Here is a 25,193-nt window from a genome sequence, read left to right as displayed (position 1 = left end):
CACTTGCCAACTGTGCAAGCCCGCCAAGTCACTTAATTGCTGTCTGCCTCAGTTTCCTCATCTGTAAAATGAGGATAATAAAAGCACCTACCTCCCAGGGTTATGTGAGATTCAAATAAGATAATAATTACCAAGAGCTTGGCAGCACAGTGCCTGGCACACAGTAGGCGCTACATAAATGCTACCTACTATTACCATCCCCATCATCATCTTGAGTCAACAGTGGACTCAGGCAGCCAGAGAAGTGAATGCCGTCTCAAGTTGTAATAATAGTAACAAAGAGCAATGGGTGACATTTCTGCAGTTCTAAGGGTTATAACACAAGGTTTGCAATAGCGATCATAGGTCAAAGTGCTAAGTGTTTTGAGGAATTGTCTTCCCAACAGCCCTAGGTGGTTGGCAGTAAAATTTTATTATCTCCACTTTACAGATAAGGAGACTGAGGCATACAGGGAGTGAAATGGCTTGCTCAAGGTCACAGGGCCTGGCATCAGGTATGGTAGATAAAGGGCAGGACTCAGAGGTGATAAGACCTGGGTTCAAATCCTGAACACACGCTGGCTGTGTGAGCCAAGGCAAGTTACTTGATCACTCGATGTCTCCCACAACTGCATCTAAGAAGGGCTGGAGATCAACATTGCTTAAGTAGAGCTTCTGTGCTGGGAAAGCCCTATAGTGACTCAATCACAGATCTGGTGAAAAAAAAAATTCTAAAATTCATAAAGTACTCTGACGTGGTTCTTTTTTCCCTTCCACCTTAATGTCAACGCCTTCCTTCCAGGATTATCTCCTGCTTTCACTACAGACATGCACAACAGAACCACCCCCATGAGACTGGGAGCTCCTTGAGGGCAGGGATGTGATATTTGTCATCTTCCTTTGCATCCCCATCACTTAACACAGTGCCTGGCACACAGTAGGAGCCCAATAAATGCCCTCTGATGATGATGACTTCACATACTCTTGTGATGTTGGTAATGCAGTTGACATCGTTCCCATTTTTTCAGAAGAGGAAACAGCAGAGATACCAGCACATAGATAGTGCAGAGATGATAAATGACTTTCCCCAAAGGCACACAAAACAAGTAAGTGCCCCCACATTGTGCAGCCCCTACATTTTTCGAGCATGACCTTGACCTTTGCCACGCTGATTGTGCCAGTCCCTCAGGGCACTGCAGGAGGAACCCCGTTTGTCTCTGGGCACGTCTCCCCCCTGAAAAGACAAGAGCGAATGACTGTCTCTCTCCTTGTCACCCCAAGAGTCATGTCAACATTCACTCCCCAAGAACGATGCTGGTTCCCAGCTGACAGAGGAATTCCATCCTCACCAGGTCTTGGCTTTGCCTTCCCTCATTTGAGCCGTTTCCTGAATCGATAAATCAGAGGCATCTGGAACGAATCTGGTTCACTCCCAGCAAGAAGTGGATTAAGAGGAAAGAACCCCGGGGGGGCCTGGGGATTTCTGAGCTCCAAACCACTCACAGGGACATAAGCACATGCTCTGGTCACAGGGGTAGTGTACAAATGGTCCCTGAAACGTGCCACCCACTGGACAATCCAAGCACCCCAGAGAAGGCGGCCCAATTGAAACAAACCCCAGGTCAGCAACACGGGCAGTGGTCACCAAACAGCTACACGAGGCTCTATTTTTCCCCATTTATGGGAACAAAAAAGCCCAGTTTGCTCGAAGGAACCAAAGAATGTAAGATCATCACTGATCACTGTGCTTGACAAAATCCATTTTTTTCCCTCCCTCAAGCTGGGTTAAAGCAAATTAACCTAAAAACCCAAAGGGAAAAAAAAAGAACATAATTTTTTTAAAGACAAAATATCTTTTTTCTGGATGTGAAACCTTCCTTTTATGCTATGAAACTGTCAGAGGGGAAAGCTGAGGGCCCTCACGCTTGAGTGTAGCTATGTTCCCAGAACAGAGTGACTGAAAGTGCAGCTCTTATAAGCAATTATCAAAATAATCATATGATGGGAGAGCCAGAAGGCAGCCCACTAGCCCAGCCCTTTCATTTTTTACATATGGGGAAACTGAGGCCTCAAGAGACTAATCATCTTGCCCAGGATCATACAAGTAGTGAGCAGAAGAACTCCTAGGATTGTGGATTTAGAGCCCGTCCCTTCATTTTATAAGAGAAACTGAGGCCTGGAGAAATTATCAACTTAGCCCTAGGATCAGAGACTCAGAACTGGGAAGGAAGGTAAGCTCCTCGTGGGCAGGAACTGTCTTCTTTTTCTCCATATCTTGAGTGCTTGGCACAGTGCCTGGCACTTAGTAAATGCTTCTTAAATGCTTCATGATAAGAGTGACCTTAGAGACCATTCATTCCCATCTCCTCACTTTATAGTTGAAGAAACTGAGGCACAAGAGATTGTGTGACTGATAAGATTATAGATCAATGGATGGATAGCTAGATGGACAGACAGAAAGATAGCTAAATGGAACTCATACCAGAAGCCATCCAGCCCAATCTCCTTGATTTTACAGATGAGTAAACTGAGGCCCAAGTGACTTACAAAGGATCGCACAACCAATTTTTTTTTTTAGGCAATTGGGGTTAAGTGACTTGCTCAAGGCCACATAGCTAGTAAGTGCCAAGTGTTTGGTGTGAGGCTGGATTTGAACTCAGGTCCTTCTGACTTCAGGGCCAGTGCTCTATCCACTGCACCACCTAGCTGCCCCTAGTTTTTTTTAAGGCAATTGGGGTCAAGTGACTTGCCCAGGGTCACACAGCTAGTAAGTGTCAAGTGTTTGGTCTGAGGCCGGATTTGAACTCAGGTCCTCCTGACTTCAGGGCTGGTGCTCTATCCACTGTGCCACCTAGCTGCCCCCCACTGCACCACCTAGCTGCCCCAGACCAATTTCAATTTAATATAAGGCAAAATTCAATAAGACCTATCAACCTATTCAACAGCATATTTTTTTTAAAAAGTAGAAAAGGCTGTCTGGGGGAGGTAGTGAGTTCCCCATCACTAAATGTCTTCAAGGAGAAGGATGACTACCTGTCAGGGATCTCGTAGAAGGATTTTTTAAAATAGGATCAAAGATCCAGAGCTAAAAGCCCATAGAAACCATCCAATACAACCTCTTCATTGTACAGATGAGGTAACTGAGGGTGAGAAAATGAAAGGACTTGTCCAAGGTCACATGGTCCCAAGCATCAGAAGCAAAAAAGCTGGATCCCCAGAGCTTCTCACCATAACTACACCGGGCCCTTTAAGCTGACAAGCACTCTCACAAGCCCCACCAGCCCCTTCGGCTCCATTCAAGAGGAAGGGCGACACTCTCCACAAGTCTCACAGTGAGATCTTAGGGAGTTGGCTGGCGTCACAGTGGAGAGAGCCCTGGACCTGCAGTCAGGACAGCCTGAGCTCAGACCCCACCCCAGACACTTGCACCAACTGTGGGATCCTGGGCAAGTCACTTAACCTCTGCCTGGCTCAGCTTCTTCATCTGTAAAATGGAGATAATGTTAGCACCTACCTTGTGGGTTTATGAGGCTCAAATGAGATAATATTTGTAAAGTGTTTTAAAGTGCTATATAAATGCTACTACTACCACCACCACCACCACCACTACTACTACTACTACTATCTGGGCCTCAGTTTCCTTATCTGTAAATGGAGGGAGCTGTACTAGGTGACCATCAGCTCTAAACCTATGATCTCTCCAATAAAACATCCCTCTTTTTCATTGAGTCCTTTGCCTTAAAAGGGAACCAGCTGTTCTGCCAAGCTCAGAAGAAGATGATGAAGGCCAAAATGTTCTCTGCCTCTTGTGTTCTTGGGTGGAGACCATGCCTGGTGAGGAGCTAGGGATCAACTCTCCTGCTCCCTTGCCAGGCCTCTCCCTTCCCCCTCCCACGTGTCTGATGCCCCTGAAATGTCACTGGCACGGCAGGGTAAGGGAGCACACGGGGCCACTAGACCAAAAGAACGGGGTAAGTTACCCTGCAGGGTGAGAAAAAAGAGATGCCTGTGTCCCACGAGTAGGGATGGGCACCAGCAAGCCTGAGAGGGAAGCAGAAGAAATGGGGGACAGGTGCTCCTGGGGACGGCCAGTGTGACAGCCTGAAGTGGGCCAGAGAGGGCAGGGAAAGAGGAAAGTCCTGCAGAAGATTTCTTTGGGGAAACTAAAACAACCGTGTGTTTCAGGAATCTCACTTTCATCACAGATTCTCACTCTGCTCAGTGCTGGATGAGGCAGGTTTCTTAATGTGAAAAGACAAACACCCAGGCATACATGCACCCATATGTACATGCACACACACGCACGCACACACAAGTAGAGAGGCCCAGAAAAGTTAGGAAAGAAACAAGTGAAAACTCCCGGGCAGCTGGGGGGAGGAGGGAGGCGAGGGGCTAGAAAGACAACCTGGGCCAGCACAGAGTGCTGGCTTCGTAATCAAAGGAGTCAAGGCTGCACCTGGCTCTGCCCCCTGTCTGAGCTTGAGGAGGGCCTTTCCATCTGCCCTGCAGCAGGACCCACCCGGGGGTGGGGGTGGGGGTGTTGTCTTTCCTAATAGAATGTGAGAACATAATTAGATCTTTGCTCTTCTAAGTATCCTGCCATGCTTAGCACATAATAAATTCATTCCATTCCATCCATACACATGCTGGTGGTGTGACTCGAGGCAAATTACTTAACCTTTCAGTGCCTCAGGAAACTCTCCAAGACTCTAAGTTGCAAGGCAAATGATGACCTGCATTAGTAAACAGAACTTTCTCAACAAAAGTTCCCCTCTACTGATGAAATCATAGGTCCAGTCTTTAAAAAAATCATATGATTTGGTGTTAACCTCTTGGTATCCAGCTGCTTCTATTCTACTGGAGTAGAAGTATTAAATTTTTGTGCTCACTACATAAATTTGCATGCTCTGGGACAAAGCCCCAGTTGCCCCTCCCTAGTCCTGTTTCTGTTCTTCCATCAAACAGTGAGTTCCACCACCTTTGCTGCCAATACTCCATCCTGCAGGATGTCACTGTGTTCCTTTTATGACTATACACTATTACAGACATAGTTCCTATCCTCCGCGGCTCCAGAAATTGTTCAAGTCAAAGACCAGCTGCTACCAATCACAGGCTGCTTTTTCAAAGCTGGGGGTGGCCTGATGAGACGCAGGGAGGACAGCGCTGAAATGTTGTGGCTAATATTCTGGCAAAGAGAAGAGTTTTCCGGGTTTGCTGATAAGCTCTTATTCCTCTTCCCACAGAGCCCAGTAATAATAGGGGGTCATATAACATCTGAGAAAAGGCCCAAAAGCTCACTGTCAAACACAAGCCCTGAGCAGAGACTCGGTCCAACCTACACGGGAAAGAATGTGCTGAGTCAGCGCCCAGCCCGTCATCCCCAGCCGGGGACAGGTGTGGAGAGCTTCCCTAATGCGGAGGCACTGCACAGGGCAGGGTGCTCCCTGGAGCACCCGGCTGCTGGCGGCATGTATGCACAGATTCCTGCATTCTTTCCTAATGGGATCCCTGGCAATGTTGGGCTGAGGCTTACCACACAGAGGCAGACATTTTCCCAAGGTCGCTGGACATGGTACCATCGATCTGGGGCCAAAAGGGAAAGTCCTATGAGGATCAGAACTTGAGGCCAATTCAAGAGCCAAGCCTGGGCCCAGTACAACAGCAGGGGCAGTTTGGTTTGGCTTTGGGTTTTTTTTTTTTATTAAAGAACCAAACCTCTTGTGCCATATATTGTAACAGGCTCATAATGGCTTTGCCTGGCTCAAATCCCTCCTCCCTTCAATACATCCTCTGCACAGCTGCCAAAGTGATGTTCCCAAAGCACACATCTGACCATGTCCCCCGCCCCAAACCCCCCCTCCCCGCCCATTACCTCTGGGATCAAATAGAAACCCTTCTCTCTGTTTGGCATCAAGAGTCCTTCACTAGGGAGGGAGGGAAAGATGGAGGGAGGGAGGGAGAGAAGGAAGGAAGGGAGGGAGAGAAGGAAGGAAGGGAGGGAGAGAAGGAAGGAAGGGAGGGAGAGAAGGAAGGAAGGGAGGGAGAGAAGAAGGAAGGAAGGAGGGAAGGAAGGAAGGAAGGAGGGAAGGAAGGAAGGAAGGGAGGAAGGAAGGAAGGAAGGAAGGAAGGAAGGAAGGAAGGAAGGAAGGAAGGAAGGAAGGAAGGAAGGAAGGAAGGAAGGGAGAGAGGATATCCATCAATCTCTTCACATGGTGTAGATTCGAATAGAACAGACTTTCCAAGAGTGGTCTCTTGCACTGTGACAGTCCCATTTTTTTTCCAGCCCCACATATCTCCAATGCCATCCTTTACACCATTTCTCATTGGTGACATGTTGCAACCTGCCTATGCCCACTATAACTTTCTCCAGCACCCTAAGGGTGATCATCAATTTCTGTCCTTTGGAGATAGGAGTTGTCCCATGACTCAGAGACATACTGTATCATTGGAGGAATAATACTATCAAAAAGATGGGCCTTTGTGCCATGGGCAGGTTTGGGGTTCTTCAGAGGACTACAGTTTCCTGAAGGGTTTGTGCTCCTCCTGTTCAATTCTGGGCCCAGCAGACTATACCCTCACAGACACAGACAACAGAAAAGATTCACTAAAAGAGCTGTCCTCCTTTTTTTCCAGGACATTTGGAATACCCCCTGAGGTCCTTTGCCTCACATTATGAAACCACCATACTTTAAGTCAAGTGTTCTTAACCTACAATCCATAGAACCCCCCCCTCAAAAGAGATCTATGGATAGATTTCAGGGGGTCTCTAAACCTGGATGAGAAAAACTAAATAAATCACACCTTTCTTTTCACTAGCCTCTAACTGAAACGAAGCATTTTCTTCAATTATTTAAAAATAGCATTCTGGGAAGGGGTCCACAGGCTTCACCAGGCTACCAAAGGCGTCCATGACATACACACAAAAAGTTTGTTTACTTTTGTTTTTAAAAACCCTCTGATCTAAGAGTAGAAAGACAGGGGAGGGATTTTTGTCCATTTTTCACAGGCGCCCCTAGAATACAACAAAGTCTGACTGTGGTCATTTCAGGACTAGAATCAGCCCCATTAAACCCCCTGGTTCAGGACCTAATGTGGAGTTAATGTGTTCTCTGACTTTTAAAAGATAACCAGCCTGACAGAGGTCAGGGTGCTGGGGGGGGGGGGGAATGAAATAGCTCCAGGACTGATCACTTCCTGTTCTCAGGTGCCATTTCCTCGATGAAGCCCAGGGACACAATTACTTCCAGCTGCTTTTCTTTCCCTCCATTCCCCCGAGACAGAGGCAACCCATTCGGAGGAGCCCCAGCTGCTGGGGGTTCCCTGCCTCCCTAACTGTCCACCAGCAGTGGACAAGTTTTCCCTAAGGGCCTCCTGTTCCTACCAGAACTGCACTGAGGACGAGGCAGCTGAGGCACTTGCCTTGGGTGCACAAAGCTGGAGAACATGCCAACATCCCAAACACACCATGGCTTTAGGATGGAAGGGACACGGTTTTATATTCTTGTCTTTGCACAAATGAGCTAGCTCTGCTGCTGACTCCTACTCTAAATCTGCAGAAGCAACCTTGAGGTAAGGAAGTAAAAAGACCTCCAAGTAACCATGCCCCGTATACAAAAAGGACTCCCCCCTTCCTTACCATCCTGCCCTTGGGTTTCTGGTTCCTTGTTTCTGGGCTGCTCTTGGCTAGCTCCAACCACAGCTCTGACAGATGCCAACTCAAAGCTTCTGAAAATGCTCTTTCCTATGGCTCCTGTGTCATGGGAATCATGAGAGTGTAAACACTGGCCTCGAAGGGACTCTCTCCTGAAATGATCAGGAACTCAGGTAATGCTTAGCACGGTGGAGGGCTCTGAGCTCTAGCTCCACCCCTTACAAGCCAGAGGAGCACCTCTAAACCAAAGGTGGGGAACCTGCAGCTTCGAGGCGACATGTGGCCCTCTAGGTCCTCAAGTGTAGCCCTTGGACTGAATCCAAACTTCACAGGACAAATCCCCTTCATAAAAGACTCAGCCAAAAGGCCACACCCAAGGACCTAGAGGGCCACATGTGACTTCCAGGCCACAGGTTCCCTATCCCTGCTCGAAGCCCTAGTGTCCTCAACTGTTAGATGGAGGTTTTGCTACTGCGCTCTCTACTTCATAGTGCCATTGGGAGAGATGAGTGAAACAAGGCACTGTGCATAAGTGTGAATTATATACATAACATTTTATATATAAAAAATATAAAAATATTATATAAATAATAAAAATAATAATAACACTTATCTAGTGATTTAAGGTTTGCAGACAGCTGTATAAATAATATTTCATTTGATCCTCACAGAAATCCTGGAAGGTAGGTGCTATTATTATCCCTATTTTATAGATGAGAACACTGAGGCACAGAAAGTTTAAGTGACTTGTCCAGTGTCACACAGCTAGTCAGTGTTTAAAGTACTCTATTTCAAGGGGTCTCTTCTCCACCCTTTGGGGTCTCCTCACTGAGGTCAGATTCATAGGTTTCAATTCTCTCAGGAGTCATGCTCTCTGTGGGGCACTACCACAGATTTAAGTCCAAATGTCAGATGCCCCCAAGCTAAAAACCACTGGACATTCATGGGAGTGGGAGAAGAGATGCTCACAAGAGAACGTAAGCCCCTGAGGGCTGAGTAAGCCTGCTTTTTGTCTTTATATCCCTCTTAGCACCTAATGCATGCCTTGCACATAGTAGGCACTTAATAAATGCTTGGAATTGAGTTGACGTCTGGTATACAGTCATAGGGGCTAGGAACGCTAAAGCAGGAAATCACAAGATCATTGGAATAACAGGCAAGTTGGGCCTTGGAGCACAACGTGAAGTAAAGCAGAGATAACTTGCTGGTCACAGCAAGCACCAAAATGCAACTCTCCACATGGACATCGCCAGATGGACAATACAGACATCAGACAGATTACATACACTGCAGCCAAAGGTGGGAAAGCTCTATACAGGCAGGTCAAAACAAGCCCGGAGCTGACCGTGGCTCAGATCATGAGCTGCTTCTCCCCAAATTCAGACTTCAATGGATGAAAGTGGGGAAAACCATCAGACCACAGAGGTACGAGCTAAATAACATCCCTTACGAATATGAAACGGAGGCGATGGATAGATTTAAGGAATTAGATCTGGTAGATAAAGTGCCTGAAGAGCTCTGGACAGAGGTTCACAATATTGTACAGGAGTTAACAACAAAACATCCCAAAGAAAAAGAACAAAATGGCATCCAATGAGGCTGTGCAAATAGCTGAGGAAAAAAGGGAAAAGAAAGGGAAAGAGATACCCGACTGAAGGGAGAACTCCAGAGAACAGCAAGGAGAGAGGAGGAGGTTTTCTTAAATCAGCAATGCAAAGAAACAGAAGGAAACAAGAGAAGGGGAAAGACAAGAGCTCTCCAAGAAAATCAGAGATATCAAGGGAAAGTTTCAAGTAAAAATGGTCATAAAAAAGGAATAAAATGGTAGCGATTTAATAGAAGCAAGAGTGATTAAGAAGAGGTGGCAAAAACACACACACACACACACACACACACACACACACACACAACATATGAGAAAGATCTTCACATCCCTGATAACCACCATGGCATAGTTACTGATCTAGAGCCAGATGTCCCGCAGAATGAAGTCAAGGTGGGTCTTAGGAAGCATTTCATACACCAGCAAGGTTATGCATTAAGGCTGTGCAAGCTAGCTTCAGCAATATGCAAACTAACTACCAGAAGAGCAGGCTGGTTTTTGAAGAGGCAGAGAAACTAAAAACCAAATTGCCAATATCCACTGGATTATAGAAAAAGCAAGGGAGCTCCAGAAAAACCTCTACTTCTACTTCATTGACTACATGAAAGCTCTTGACTGTGTGGATCACAACAAAATGTGGTAAGTCTTCAAAGATGGGAGTTCCAGATCATTTCTGTTCCCTGAGGAACCCAAACGGGCCAAGAAGCAACAGTTAGAACCCAACACGGAACATGGCTTAAGATTGGAAAGAGAGTATGATAAGACTGTATGTTGTCACCTTATTTATTTAGCTTGTGTGCAGGGTACATCATGTGAAGTGCCAGCCTGGAGGAATCAAAAGCCGGAATTAAGCTTTCCAGGAGAAATATCAACAATTTCAGATACGCTGATGATACCACTCTGGTGGCAGGAAGTGAAGAGGAATTAAGAAGCCTCTTAATGAGGGTGAAAGAAGAGAGCATAAAAGCTGGCTTGAAGCTTAACATAAAAAAAAACTAAGATCCCGGCAACTAGTCCCATCACTTCCCGGCAAACAGAGGGAGAAGAAATGGAGGCAGTGTCAGATTTTATATTCTTGGGCTTAAAGATCACTGCAGACAGCAACTGCAGCCTTGAGACTAAAAGATGCTTGCTCCTTGGAAGGAAAGCTCTGGCAAATCTGGACAGCACAGTAAAAAGCAGAGACGTCACCTTGCTGGCAAAGGTCCGCATAGTCAAAGCTAGGGTTTTTTTTTTCTAGTAGCAGTGTATGGCAGTGAGAGTTGGACTTATAAGGAAAGCTGAGCACTGTGGAATTGACACTTTTGAATTGTGGTGCTACAGAAGACTTTTGAGAGTCCCTTGGACAGCAAGGAGATCAAATCAGTCAATGCTTAAAGAAATTAATTCAGACTATTCACTGGAAAGACAAATACTGAAGCTGAAGCTTAAATACTTTGGCCACATAATGAGAAGATGGTTCTCATTGGAAAAGACCCTGATGTTGGGAAAGATTGAAGGCAAAAGAAGAGGTGGATGGCAAGGAGGAGATGGATGGAGAATATCATGGAAACAATGGACAGACTCCAAGAGATGGTGGAGGACAGACAGGCCTGGAATGCCATGGTCCATGGGGTCACAAAGAGTCAGACAGGACTGAACAGCTGACCAGCAAAAACTATCATACAAATGTGCCCATAATACACTCCTCTAGATATTCTCAGGGACACTAGATCTTTGTCCTCTGAAGGTGGGCCAGGTCTTCTGAAATACCTGAAGGTCATCCAGAGCCAACTTAGCCAATGACTAAGGCAGGTGGATCTTTCTGGGAACAAGAGTTTTGGCTCAAATGATAGGTGACTGTGGCATAACAGGATTAATTTTCCAGATGATTTTAAAAGAAAACATAGAGTGAGCAGAGAGCCAACTTTGGAGTCAGGAGGGCCTGGGTTCAAGTTCTATCCCTGGCAAACACAGGATCTTGGGCACCACTTAACCTCTAAGTGCCTTCAACAGCTCTCTAAGACTATAAGTTAGAAAGAGAAACATGGGGAAACTTGAAGGAACTGCTACAGGGTGAACAATAAACAAAGCTAAATACTGTGTGACTATTCTTGGCCTCCATGAAGAGATGAAGAGATGCACCACTTTCCTCTGGTGGAAGAGGTGGAATGAGACTCATTTTATTGAAGAGGCAAAGCCCTCATTGTCCATGCAGTCGCTCCTTCACTCTATGGTCCAGCCACGTGGCCTTTTCTCTGCTCCTCCCTCACATGTGACTTTCTTCTCCCACCTCCACATCTTTGCACTGGTTGTCCCCTATGCCTGGGATGCACTCCATCCTCATCTTCACTTCCTGGATGCCTCACTGTCCTTTGGTCTACAGCTTTAGCACCACCTTCCTGTCAAAGTCTTTCCTCCCCTCCCCAATTGTCATGCCCTCCCAAATTACCTTCTCTTTATCCTATAGAAATGGGGTAGACATATTGTTTACCTAGAAAAACACAGGCTTCTTAAGAAAAGGATTGTGAGGGCAGCTAGGTGGCACAGTGGATAGAGCACTGGCCCTGAAGTCGGGAGTACCTGAGTTCAAATCCAGCCTCAGATCAAACACTTGGCACTTACTAGCTATGTGACCCTGGGCAATCACTTAACCCCAATTGCCTAAAAAGAGAGAGAGAGAGAGAGAGAGAGAGAGAGAGAGAGAGAGAGAGAGAGAGAGAAAAGGGATTGTATCATTCTTTCGATTTCTATCTCTAGAACCCAGAACAGGACATGGCACAAAGTAGGTGTTTAGAAAATGAATGTCTATTGATGATTAATTAATTGGAACATTACAGTCAAGGTGTCAAGCCTGCATGACAGAACTGTCTTTCTCTGCTATAAGGGAAGGCTCACAGGTGGTCACGGGGGATGAAGAGTGGCACAGATCTTGAGTTATTTTCTTAAAGCATCAAAAAAACCCCTTTTAAAAAGAAAGTGGACATTAAAAAACGAGAAGCCTGGGTGCAGCGCTGAAGAACCACAGAAAGGCGGTGTTGGTCAGCCACTTTGAGTGGATCTTTCATGGACGACTTATGGAAAAGAAGCAGTTACAGAAGCAGCATGCTATAGTATACAGCCAATCTTTAAACCTAAAAGACCTAGGTTCAAGTCCCACTACAGGTGAAAACTAACTGTGTGACCTTGGGCAAGTCACTTAATTTCTCAGTGCTCTAGGCAACTAAGTTTGTAAATTGCAGAGTTGCATCTGGATTGGTAGAGGGAATTTTCTCTCCTGGGGGCTCCTTATACCCATGAGATTTAAAATCTGTCTTTGGAAGAAATTACATAGGAGCCAAGGTATGGAAGAGCTGAGATCTGCACTAGTGGAGAGAATACCCAACTGATGAAGTCATAGGCTATGGGAACGTATGCTTTTAGAAGGAATTACTCATGGCACGTCATAGCCAGACCTTATCAAGTTTCCCAGATCTCCAGGATTACTTCTACAGCTCTTTCTACTCCTTAATATAGAGACGTTATCTCCTAGGGTTGGCCAGGCTCACTGTGAGCCCAAGGTTCAAATAATTAGCATGTGACATGATACAAAGTAAAATCTGGTTCTGAGGATAGCCCAGGAGCACTCCCAGCAGCTCCTTGCTGCTTGAGGTCATGGAGATCAACTCCACGGAGACATTGAAGTCCCTTGGTGAATAATTAAGAAAACAACATACATGTTTCCTCATGCTTTCAGCACAGGAAAGGATCCATGCTTGCACTCATGCCAAGTAATGAAAATGACCACATTCTGCTGTTGCCTTGAACAAACGGTCCCTTCTAAGGCCGCTGTTCAAGAGGGGGAGCAAAGGAAAGAGTCGCTGTCCAGTGTCAGCAGCTCGAGAGCGTGGCAGGATCAATTTAATCTAATCCAATACAACAAGCACTCATCAAATGCGTACTATGTGCCAGGTGTTTCTGTTGGGCATGGAGACGTGGAGACAAAAATGAAAGCAGGGCCTGCCCTCAAGGAGCTTCTGTTCCATTGCTTCACGTGTCCTACAGATACAGAAGGTCTAGCTAAGTCAATTTGGGGGAGGGGAGAGGGCTGAACAGATCTGTGATCTCACAGGCTTCAGTGCCCCTAGCGATAGCATGGGTCCCCACTGCTCCAACCCTCTCATCCTCCATCATTTCCAGTCACATCTTTCCATAATCACTCCACAGAGGACCAAACTGGTAGCCTCTCTGGGGTTCTTTAAACATGGGATAGATGCCGATGGAACAACAGACTGGATCAATCCATCAGCAAGTACTGATTAAGCACCTACTAAGCACCAGGCACCGATGCAGTGGGGCTCCAAATACAAACAATGAAAGAATTCCTACTCCCTCTAATGGTGAGGACAAGTACATATGTAAATATGTAAAGCACAAAAGGTTACCAAACTCAAATACATACCAAGTAGCTACATACAAGGTAGTTTGGAAAGGAGATCACTAACAGCTGGGGGACTTGGGAAAGGATTCATGCAAAGATGGTGCTTGGCCTCATGTCAAAAAGAAAGAGGCAGAGGAAATGAGGGAGTGCGTTCCAGGCAGCATGGCGGATGCCCAGGTCAAAGGCATGGAAATGGGAAATACAGAGAGTCATGTGTAAGAAACAGAGAAAAGGCCACTATGGCTGAATAGCAGGAGAAGGAGTAATGTCCAGTGAAGCTAGAAAAAACAAACATGCTGAGGCCAGGTTGTACAGGGTTTTAAAAACTAAACAGGGGAATTCATATTTTATCCAAGAGGCACTAGGGAGGCATCAGAGTTGAATGAGCAGGGAGTGACATGGTCAGATCTGTGCTTTGGCAGCAGTGTGGTGCACGGTGTGGACAGGGGAGAAACTAGAGGCACAGAGGCCAATTAGGAAGCTGTGACAATAATTAGATGAGAGGGGATGAGGGCTTGAACTAAGATGGCAACTGTGGGAGAGAGTGTGAAGTTTAAAATGGTAATATTTGGCAACTGGTTGGATTGTGGGAAGAGATCAAGTGATGGTCAAGGATAACGCCTAGGTCATGAACCTAGAACACCGGAGAGATGGCAGTCTCCTCAAATGAAATCGGAGGATTTGGAAGAGGGGAAGGCTGGAATGAAATAATAATGAGTGTAGCTACGGACATGCTGAGTGAGATGTCTACAAAGATATCCAGCTGAAAACATCTAATAGATGGATGATCGTGTGAGACTGACACTCAGGAGAGACTAAGGCTGGAGATATAGATCTGGCAGTCATGTGCAGAGATGACATTTAAATCCATGGAAGCTGATGAGGCTATTGAGGGTAGGGGGAGAAGAAAGGACTCCAGACAGAACCTTATGGGACACCAAGAATTAAGGAGTGTGATACAAATGGGGAACAGGCAAAAGAAACTGAGAAGAAGTGGTCAAATAGGTAGGAGTATCAGGAGAGTAAACTGTCCTAAAGTCCAGAGAGGAAGAGAGAGTGGTCACCAGGTCACATCCAGCAGAGACTCTGAGAAGGATGAGACTTAGAAGGGATCATCAGGTTTGTCAACTAAGAGATCACTGGATGACAAAAGATGGGAACAGTCAGTGTTGGAGGGATTGTGGGAAGATGGGCATACCGATGCAATGCTGGGCTACGAATTAGGACAACCATGGTGGAAAAATAATGTGTAACTGTGCACAAAAAGTGACTAAGAGGGCCATACCTCTGGACCATGATTTCACCAAGAAGCATATTCCCAAAGGAGGATGATAAAAAGAAAGGCCCCATATACACCAAACTATTTTTGCACCTTTTTGGTAACAGCAAAAAGGTGAAAACAAAGCAGATGTCCAGCAACTGGGGAAATAAGTGAATTGGACGGGCTATCGCTGCACTGTAAGAAATACCAAACATGATAAATACAGAGGAGCCTGGAATCCCTTCAGTGAATGGGCTCAGAGAGAAGTAAGCAGAGCCATGAAAACAATCCACACAGTGGTGACAATAATGTCAATGGAGGGAACCACCACAAAGCAATTAAAATTGCAAATTAAAAATAAATACAGGCAGCTCAGTGGCACAGTGGATAGAGGGCTGGGCCTGGAGCAAGGAAGGCTCATCTTCCTGAGTGGCCTCAGATACTTCCTAGCTGTATGAGCTTGGGCAAGTCACTTCACCCTGTTTGCCTCAGTTTCCTCATTTGTAAAATAAGCTGGAGGAGGAAATGGCAAACCATTCTAGTATCTCTGCCAAGAAAACCCCAAATAGGGTCATGAAGTGTCGGACATGACTCAAACGACTGAACAAAAAATAAATGCTGTGAAATTACAAAGAATCTGGCCCCAAATAAGAGCTATGAGAAGATGCCCCCCCTCACTCTTCTTCAGAGTTTGAGGATCCATGGGTACACTGATTATATGGACTGCGAGGGGCTGACAGATTTTGTTGATTTTTTTCCTTCTTTTTCTATTTCATTTTCTTTTAATTCGTTATAGGAGGTGGCTCTCTGGGAGAAGAAAGAGGAGAGATGCGGGAGAAACTTGCATGATGTAAAAACAAAAGATATCAATAAAAAATTTAAAAACTCTGTAAACGTGAAAAAGAGATATCATCAGTAACCTTGGAGAAAATAGTTTCATTTCAGTGATAAAGTCATGCCCCAGACTGAAAAGGGTTGAGGAGTGAGTGACAGACAAAAGAGCAGTGAGATGTGAACAAACTCTTTCCAGTTCAGCTGAGAAAAGGCACTGGGGCGAGGGCAGGGCCTAGAGAAGTTTTGTTACGGGCGGGGGAGATGGGGGCATTTGAAGGCAAAACAGAAAAAACAAATGACAGGGAGAAGTTGTAGATTTGATAAAAAGGGAGTGAGGACGGGTCCGGGATTTGTTGGAACAAAGGGGAGGGGAGGGGATCAAGTGTAGGGAATGTGGCCCTGGCAAGAGGAAGGGCCCACCTTGTCAAAGACCTGGGATGGAGTAAGTGGAAGAGGAAAGAGGGGGAGACAGTACCAAGGGGGTTAAGATCAAGAAAATGGAAGAAGAGGGAGCTGCCAGTTGGCCCCAGTTTTCTCAGTAAAGTAGGAGGCAAGGTCTTCAGCTGAGAGAGAAGGGGGAGGGAAGTGTAGAAGGCTGGAAGATGGAAGAGAAGGTTTGGAATACCTTCTGGGGGCAATCAGGGCATCAATCAAAGGACTGCCTTGCTGCAGTAAGGGCCCAGTGGAGGTTGGACAACACAAATCAGTTGTGAGACCTGCAGTTTCATTTAACCACTCATGAGCAGGAACAGAGAAGGTAGATGGTGGAAGTGATCCATGGATAAGAGAAGTGTGTATAGGACACGGGGGCGAGGAATCAAGAGCACAGGGTGGCAAGGGAGTGGAATGGTTGATGACAGGGTCATGACCAGAGAGGGAAAGACGTGAAATCAAACCAGAGACAACCTGAGAAAATACTGAGAGTCTCAATGAGGGTAAGCATAGCGAGATGTGGAATGGGTCAGATAGCAGAACACCAGAGTCTCTAACTGGCCAAGTAGGACAGCTGTGAGTAACGGTGAGTGAGACCCAATGTGGGACCATCCCTGGTGCGGCTGAGGTAGGTCCTGAGATTTAAGGAAGCTGAGGAAATGGGAGGTGAGGGGCTTTAGAGGAGCATCTTTGAGGATGTGAAACTTTGACTGAATGGGCCTCAAAGGAAAAAAAAAACATCAGCTGAGCAAAGCAATGAAAATGACAGTGAGTAAGATCAGCAGACCATGGCCTCATCTCCCAGGCCTTGCTTCAGAAATGAGGTGGCTGGAGGAGACAAATTCTGACCCGAATTCATTTAACCCTCTCATGGAGAGATGAGGAAGCCAAGGCCCGGGAGGGGAAGGACCTGCCCACATGGGCAGCCACGAGACTCAAATCCTTCATGAGCGCCTTCTTTGGCTTTGTTTCCCATAAAATGAGGTCATGCTTGCTAACAATAGACAGCCCCAACACCCCTTCCATGAATTTTAAGTAGTGACTAAACTTGGCCAACACACTCTCCTGGGCCCAGGCCTCCACCCCGCCCCTGTTACTTAGGGGACGGGCCATCAAACCGGGACAGCAGCAACATGGTAGACTCCAAATCTGTGCCCCGTGTGTGGGCTTCCTGAGGCTCCTCAGACACCAGCCTTCCACTGAGGGTCCTTGGGCCCAAGCTCCCGGGTGCACTTCCTGGTAGCCACACTACGGCATGTCACCACGGGCCAGCAGGCCTCCCTTTCCCAGTTATAAATAGATCCCTTTCAAAATGCTGACAAGGTGCTCACTGGGATATGGTAAGAGACCTTTTGCCTCTTCTTCCTGGCCTCAGAGCTAAAAATCTCACTGGAGGAATCAGGTCAAACAGGAAGCCCCCTGGGCTGTGGTTTAAACAATTCACACTCAGCACTTTGGGCCTGAAAAGAGCTCCAAAGACCAGAAAATAAAGGAGCAGAAAGCATGTGCCAAGCTCACCTTTAGCCCAGGCAGAGTCAGAGACTGAGAAAGGAAATGCTGAGCAAATAAAAGATCCCTCCCTGGCTTCTGGTCTGGCCCCCAAAAGATGCTTTTCCATCCCAGTCAATGGGAGGAGCCTTGGACAAAGAGGAAGAAGCATTGTGAACGTGGAAGGGAGAAGTAGGTGAGGCCCAGGGCACAGTTAGGTGACAAGGCCCAGACACAGTGCTCTGGGTCCAGAGGGGGAGACCAACCAGGCAGCATTTTTAGAAAGTGAAAAGTGATTTTGCAGAAGAAATGTCACCATCTACACCGCCCCCCTTGCCTTAGTTTTGCTCATCAGGTCTCCAGCTCCACCTCTCCGACCACCCCCAGCACCCTCAAGGGAAACGATTAACCCAGAAGTAGGGCCTACCTACCCAGAGAGCAGCAGTCTGCCCTGAAGCTTCAGATCGGCTGCACAATCTTCCGAGTGACAATTCCTCTCAAAAATAGTCTGTGGAAGAGAAAATAGCAAATAAATCAGTCAGTAAGTAAATGAACAAATAGCTCGATGGTGCCATGGAGAAAGTGCTGCACCTGGAGGTAGGAAGGCCTGGGTTTGAATCTGGCTGCAGACCCTTAGTAGCTGTGTGATCTTGGCTAAGTCACTTAGCTTCCGCTGCCTCAGTTTCATCATTTGTAAAATGGGGATAATAGTAACACCCACCAGGGTTGTTGTGAAGCTCAAATGAGATGACATGTACAGTGCTTTGCAGACTTTATTGCCACATAAATGCCAGTTATCATTATTATTATTATTTATTATTGTAGCTAACATTTAAATAGTGCTTTAAGGTTTGCAAAATACTACACATGTTAACTCAGAAGGAAGGAAGGAGGGAGAGAAGGAAGAAGTTTTTCATTCTATCAAAGTCCTCTCTCTTTCTCTCTCTCTCTGTCTCTGTTTCTCTCTGTCTGTCTGTCTGTCTCTCTCTTCCCCTCTCTGTCTGCCTGTCTCTGTCCTTCTCTCCCCCTCTCTGTCTGTCTCTGTCTTTCTCTCTCTGTGTCTCTCTCTGCCTCTCTCTCTCTCTCTCTCTCTCTCTCTTCCCCTCTCTATCTGTCTCTCTCTCTCTCTGTCTCTCTCTTTCCCTCTCTGTCTGTCTGTCTCTGTCTTTCTCTCCCCCTCTCTGTCTCTGTCTTTCTCTGTCTCTCTGTCTGTCTCTGTGTGTGTGTGTGTGTGTCTCTCTCTCTTCCCCTCTCTGTCTGTCTCTCTGTCTCTGTCTCTCTCTCTCTCTCTCTCTCTCTCTCTCTCTCTCTCTCTCTCTCTTCCCCTCTCTGTCTGTCTCTGTCTCTCTGTCTCTGTCTTTCTCTCTAAAAGCGTATTCTATCAGTGATCCAAGGTGGCCCCATATTATATGTACTGCATTATATGCAGGGGATCTTAGACCAAAAACAGAAAGGGACCTCAGAGTCCATCTTACCTAACTCTCTCATTTTACAGATGAGGAAACTAAGGCCCAGACATTGTAAATGATTAATCCAAAGTCACCCGGGTGGCAAAATGGCAGAGCCGGGATTCAAACCCAGGTCCTGTGACTCCAAATTCAGCTCTTTCCACTCAACTACATGAAATCATTTCATTTTGTTTGTGTCCAAGACTCCTTGGGCATGTGGAGAAATCTACTGACCTCTTTGCAGAATCATGTTTTTAAATGCATAGAAAAAAATATATAGAATTACAAAGGAAATCAATTATATAAAAATACAGTTATCAAAATATTGTTTAAAACAAGTCCATAAGGCCTAGCTTCAAACCCCTGGTCTAGCCCAGCTCCTTTCTTCCTAGATGAGAGGACTGGAAGCTAAAGACCCAGGATCCCACCATTGACAGTAATTAGCTATGTGACCCAGCGTAAGCAACTTAACTATTTCTGCCTTGGTTTTCTCATCTATAAAATGGGGTTCATAAGCGCTCCAAGCTCACAGGGTTTCATGAGGACCCAGTGTGTACAAAATGCTTTGCCAATCTGAAAGCACCATTTAAACATGAGCTATTACCAATGTTGTTTCTGGGCCCTGATTCCCCCCACCCATCCCCTGACTCCTTTCACAAAAGAAAATGGCTCCAGTACCAGAAAGCTTCTACCCAGCTGATGGCTCGAGCCTGAGAGCTTTCCTGATGTTTGTACCAAGGGTGCCTGAGATGTACCCAAGTCCATGAAAACAAGGATTCGAGGCTGGAAAGAATTATTCACAAAAATAGTTTGAATCTCAAGAAAAACAATTTAATTTGAGTTGGATTTAAGTTTGAGGAGCAGGGGACTTTTCTGGGAAATCCATCTCTCCTGAACAGGGACATGTCTGCCATGTCTTCTAATGCTATTTATACTGTATTAAATCTCCTTTTGGTCATTTTTTTCCATGTAGGATGGTCCAAGTCTGATTTCTAGGATGCCAAACAAGTAAGCCTAGAAAACTCCCTGGTCTCCTGGCAGTCTCGAGGTGAGTCAAACAGAGCCGGCATTGACACGGCCCCTGTGGAAATTCCTTGTCCTGTGCCACATTTCCAAAAAGTCACAATATGTCCTAGCCAACATTCCCCTTCTTGATCAGGAAGGGAGGAAATCATAGCCATCCTGGGTAAAGAACACAGGTTTGCGTGTTCCCTGTATGATCACAGCCTAGGGAGGAGCCAAGTTTCTCGATTTCAGAATCGTCTGCCATCTTGGCTGAGGAGAAACTGAGGGGAAAGGAACTGGAAATCTCATCCTACAGACTTGGGCTGTGTACGAGGAAGTGCCGGGACGTGAAAGGATCACAACTATGAGCGGGGGCTAGAAGCCTTTCCTGGCCGGTCCTGGTCAAGAAGACATCCAACATTGGATTCATTTGCCAGGCATGGCGCCATCTTCCTGAACTCATGGTTTTCTTCGAGAACAAAAGACGAACAACAAAACAATACTGGATGCCGTTTTCTTTTATTCTCGTAAGAAAAGAAGGGGGTGGCTAAGTAGTGCTGTAGTGCACAGAGCACCTGGCCCAGATGGGATCCGGGAGAGTCGGACCGACTGCAATGACCGAATAGCAACAACATAGAAAGAAGGGCAGCCCTGCCTCCAGCGCTGGGGAATCCCAGAGAGAAGTCCAACAAGAGAAGCTCACGCTTCTCCAGCCCATTAGGGTCAGTCATCATCCCCAATCGTAGAGAAGACAGCTGAAGGTCAGAGTGGTCAATGGAGGTCACACAGCTCTTTCCAGCATGGCAGCATGGTCTGCATGACCAGAGTGTTGGCAGGAACCGGCCCCATCCTCTCCTTTTACAAACGAAGAAACTGAGCTAATTGGATCCTCACAAAACTCCGTGGGTGAGGTGCTCTGATAATCCCCATTTTAAAATCGAGGCAAAGAGATGACAAGTTGCCTGATCCGGGTCACAGAAACAGAGGCTCAGAGAGGGGGCAGTGACTCAGTAAGGGTCCACGGTCACTAAGTGGCAGAATAATACTCAAACCCAGGCCTTTGGAAGCTCTTCTCAGTGCATTTTCCATCAGGCGGCACAGTGAACAGAGGGCTGGCCATGGAGTTCAAATCCTGCTTTAGATCTGAGCAAATCACAGCCTCCTCATTTACAAAATGGGGACGATAATAAGAACCGTCTCATGGCGCCATTGTGAAAATCAAATGAGGTAACACATGGAACACTTTGCAAACTTTAAAGCGCTATAAAATTTTTAGATGCGATTATTATTATTGTTGCTATTCCTATTCCTACGACTCTACCCTGACCTCAGAGGAGGCTGAAATGCTGTGGCCTCCAGGCTCTCTCCCCAGGCACACACCCTGATGCAGCTGCCATCACCAATCAATCAACAAACACTTATTCAGTGCCCACTAAGTGCCAGGCACTGTGCTGAGTGCACATGCCCCACGCCCAACGCCCTTGGCCTTCACATTCTCCATTCCAGCACAAAGGTCATGCTGAGGAATTCTTTCCACAAGCCTCTTTTCACATGTTCACGATGCCCTGCTCACAGAAAGGCATCCTGCCACTCAGCCCATCCCAATCCCCCAATCCAGCTGGCCCGGGACTGCCCGTCATTAATTCTAAATTCCTTTACCTGATGAAGATGAGCCGAGGGTACCAAGAACAGCTGTTCTGGAAAAACCCGCCATGCCATCCACATTATATACGCCGGCTCAAAAATCAGCCCAAAGAATTTCTGTCACGGCGTGCCAAGCACCCCGTACTCACTGTGTGACCTTGGACAAATCATTTTCTCTCATAGAGCCTTAGTTTTCTCATCTGTAAGGGGAGGAGGAGGAGGAGGAGGACGATGATGGACTTAATTGTCCATAGTGATAAAATGGAAGGTCTAGTCTTGACTTAAGCACGTCTCACTATGTCTGGAGTCCAAGGACCTAAGTTTAACTCTCGTTTATCACCTGTGTGACCTTGAGTAAGTCACTTCATCTCCCTAGACATCAATTTCCCCATCAGTAAAATGAAGGGGCTTTGACTCAATTTGTCTATTGAACTGTGCAAATTTCTGGACTGCTAGTTATCTCGGTTCCTTTTTCTTTTCTTTCTGAAGGCCAATGAGGAGGACCTCTGAGGCTTCTTCCAGCTCTATAATTATGACCATATGACCATATAATCCCAAGTCATAGCTCTGACACTAACTAATTTAGTGACACTTAGCTTATTAGGGCTAGTGTTTTCTCATGGAAAAAGCACTAGATTTGAAGTCAAAGGCTCTCTCTCTCTTTCTCTCTTAATCTCTCCCTCTCCCCCTCCTCTCTCTTTCTCTCTCTCCTTCTCCCCCTTCTCTCTCTCTCTCTCTCTCCTTCTCCCCCTTCTCTCTCTCTCTCTCTCTCTCTCTCTCTCTCTCTCTCTCTCTCACTCTTTTTCTCTCCTTCTATTTCTCTCTCTTGCCAAATTGGAAGGCCAAAAGGCTTCTCAATGTGTCCAAAACAGAACTCATTACCTTCCCCCAAAACCCTCTCTTTCACAAACTTCCCAATTAATATTGAGGGTACCACCATCTTCCCAATCAGCCAGATTTGCAACCTAGGTGTAATCATCAGCTCCTCACTCTTCCTCACCTTCCACACCCTACCTGTTGTTAAGGCCTGACATCATCTTTTGTACATATCCCCTTCTCTCGCTTACCCACCTCTTACCCTGGTGAAGGCCCTCATCACCCCTTACCTGGACTTTGGCAATAGCCTCCTAACTGGTCTGCCTGCCTCAGACCTCTCTCCACTTCAGTTCATCTCCTACTCAGCTACCAAGAAGGCTTGACCACATCCCTGCCCTTCTCAACAAAGAGCGATTACAGATCTACACAATTCTTTCCTCACAACCAGTGAAGGAAGTAACACAAGCATAATCATTCCCATTTCACAGATGATGAAGCAGATGCAGAAAAGTGAGGAGGTGCATACAGATTCATATAGCTAGGTAATGTCAAAGCTTGGACTCAAACTGAGTGTTCCAATTTTAAGTCCTTCCAAAGCCATATCAGAAGTGGTTTTTCTCTGAGAGACAACCGCTGACTGGCAGAATCTCTGCAACTTTCCTGGTCTTCAGGAAAATGAAAGCTGACCTAAGGAGAGGCTATTTATCCATTTCTCTTTAATGAGAAGTTCAGGGGACTGTTGTGTTCTCTGTCAAGAAAAGGCAAAGACCTTCCCCAAACCTCATCCCTCTGCTCAGACATCCAGTATGGCTGGTTCCCCTCTTCACCCTACAGCCTCTGGTTTGCCCTGAATTGACAATTTTCTCCTGCAAAACTCTTTTTTCCCCTTAAGTTTTGGTATTACTCATTTTCAAAACACTCAGATGATGTTTGGCTGACACTATTCTCTATTTGATTCACTGGCCAAAAAAAGAACCCAGCTAAGATAATGGAAATGGCATGCCATTCGGAAATGGGGCCAACAGTGATGGGGCTAGCGTGGTTCACCCATTTGGTGGCCCCCATGCTAATGCCGTTAGGTGAACTCCTCAGAACATGAAGACACCCAGCAAACAGCTTAAGTCCAGCCCAAGGACCTGCAGCCTCTGATTTACCAAACTTCAAAGAGTGAGTCTTCGGGGGCAAGGTTGGGTCTCCCAGTCACTGGGACACCTGCTTTTCCCATTCCAGTCTGAACTTGTCCTAGCAAATTTTCTTTCCCACTCTATATTCAAGGAATCCCAACTTAATCCATCTGTAAGCCTCAGAAATGGATCAGGTTTCTTGGCTTTGGAGGGCATGGGGCAGGGAAGGCTGCTTCCTAGGCTGGGCTGTTGGGTTTGTTTTTTTTCATATTCTTTGGCCCACTGCCTGCCCCGTTTATAGAGCTGATGAGGAGGACCACTCCCAGGGTGAGGCCATAATCAGATAGGAATGGGACCAACTCCTTTTTAAAAGCCTCCCCTAGCAGCATGACAAGAGAATAGTGTTAGATGCACCTCAGTATTCTAGGCTTAGCGCTGGAAGAGGCCTGCCTCAGATTGAGGGATGAAGAGATCATTGCTATCCTTGGAGGAAAAGAGGAATCTGAAGCCAGACTGCAATGGGGGAGGAACAAGTGAGTGGTAGGGAAACAGAGGCAGGGAGAAAATACAGATGAGTCACTCGAGAAACTTGACAGAAAGATGAGGGAGGCAAGAAGGGAGGTGATCTTGTACAAAGATGAAGACTCAAGAAGGGCTGGGGTTTTTTTCTTTTTTAAGGACAGGAGAGACCTTAGCATGTTAGTGCACTACAGCAGATAGAGCACTGAATTCGGAGTCAGGAAAAGCTGGGTTCAGATCCTGCCTCTGATACTTCTGAGCTGTGTGACCCTCAGCAAATCACTTAACCTCTCTGGTCCTAACTTTCTTCATCTATATATTGGGGGGATGCAATTCAAGGTCCCTTCTAGCTCTAAATCCATGGTCCTATGATATACTGAAGATGAGTGAGAAATAATCGATGGTCAAGGACCTAAAGATGTCAGGCGGGCCAAGACAAACACACAAGGAGAAGGGCTAGCCTTGATGAGGGACATGCGTCCTCCAAACCTAGAGTGAACGGGTGGGGACCTCCAGAGACCACACCTTGGAAGAGCTCGTTCCTTCAGTTTCCAAGCTCCCATCCCGGGGCTGGGCTGGCCTGAATGGTGAGTGAGCACCAATTCACAAAGGGTGCCATACGTAGCAAGCCCAGGCAGTGGAAAGCAGACTTTACACCCCTGTACCTCGGGGATCAATCTGTCACCCACTGAGCTGCTCAAGCTTCCCCACCAAAATCCCTTTGACCCTCAGCTTTCTATCTCTTACTCTGAAAGCCATAATCAAGTTGATATTACCACGAGTTCCAGAAAGAGTGTGCCAATTGCTTCCCCCCTCCTCCCTGTGACTTCTAAGTCCAACACACACACACACACACACACACACACACACACACACACACACACACACACACACCCCTCCATATGGGGGGAGCTGCCTTCCGCATTAGAAAAAAGGATTTAAGGGTAGAAAACACTTTCTCTTTTGTAGTGCAATGATCAGCACATAATT

At 46.4% G+C, this 25,193-nt stretch overlaps 1 protein-coding gene across 1 annotated transcript in view; it reads right to left on the bottom strand.

Moving 5' to 3' along the window:
• Positions 1-25,193, bottom strand: part of ITGA9 (integrin subunit alpha 9) — a 354,182-nt gene that overhangs the window by 136,900 nt on the left and 192,089 nt on the right. Inside the window, exon 17 of the mRNA XM_020979532.2 lies at positions 18,079-18,155. Within this exon, the coding sequence (XP_020835191.1) occupies positions 18,079-18,155 (77 nt within the window). The remainder of the gene's footprint in view (positions 1-18,078; positions 18,156-25,193) is intronic.

This window comes from Phascolarctos cinereus, unplaced genomic scaffold, assembly GCF_003287225.1.
Source record: "Phascolarctos cinereus isolate Bilbo 61053 unplaced genomic scaffold, phaCin_HiC Scaffold_4;HRSCAF=312, whole genome shotgun sequence".
Lineage (NCBI taxonomy): Eukaryota > Metazoa > Chordata > Mammalia > Diprotodontia > Phascolarctidae > Phascolarctos > Phascolarctos cinereus.
The sequence above is the reverse complement of the archived record's forward strand: the minus strand, read 5'-3'. Positions and strand labels throughout refer to the sequence as shown.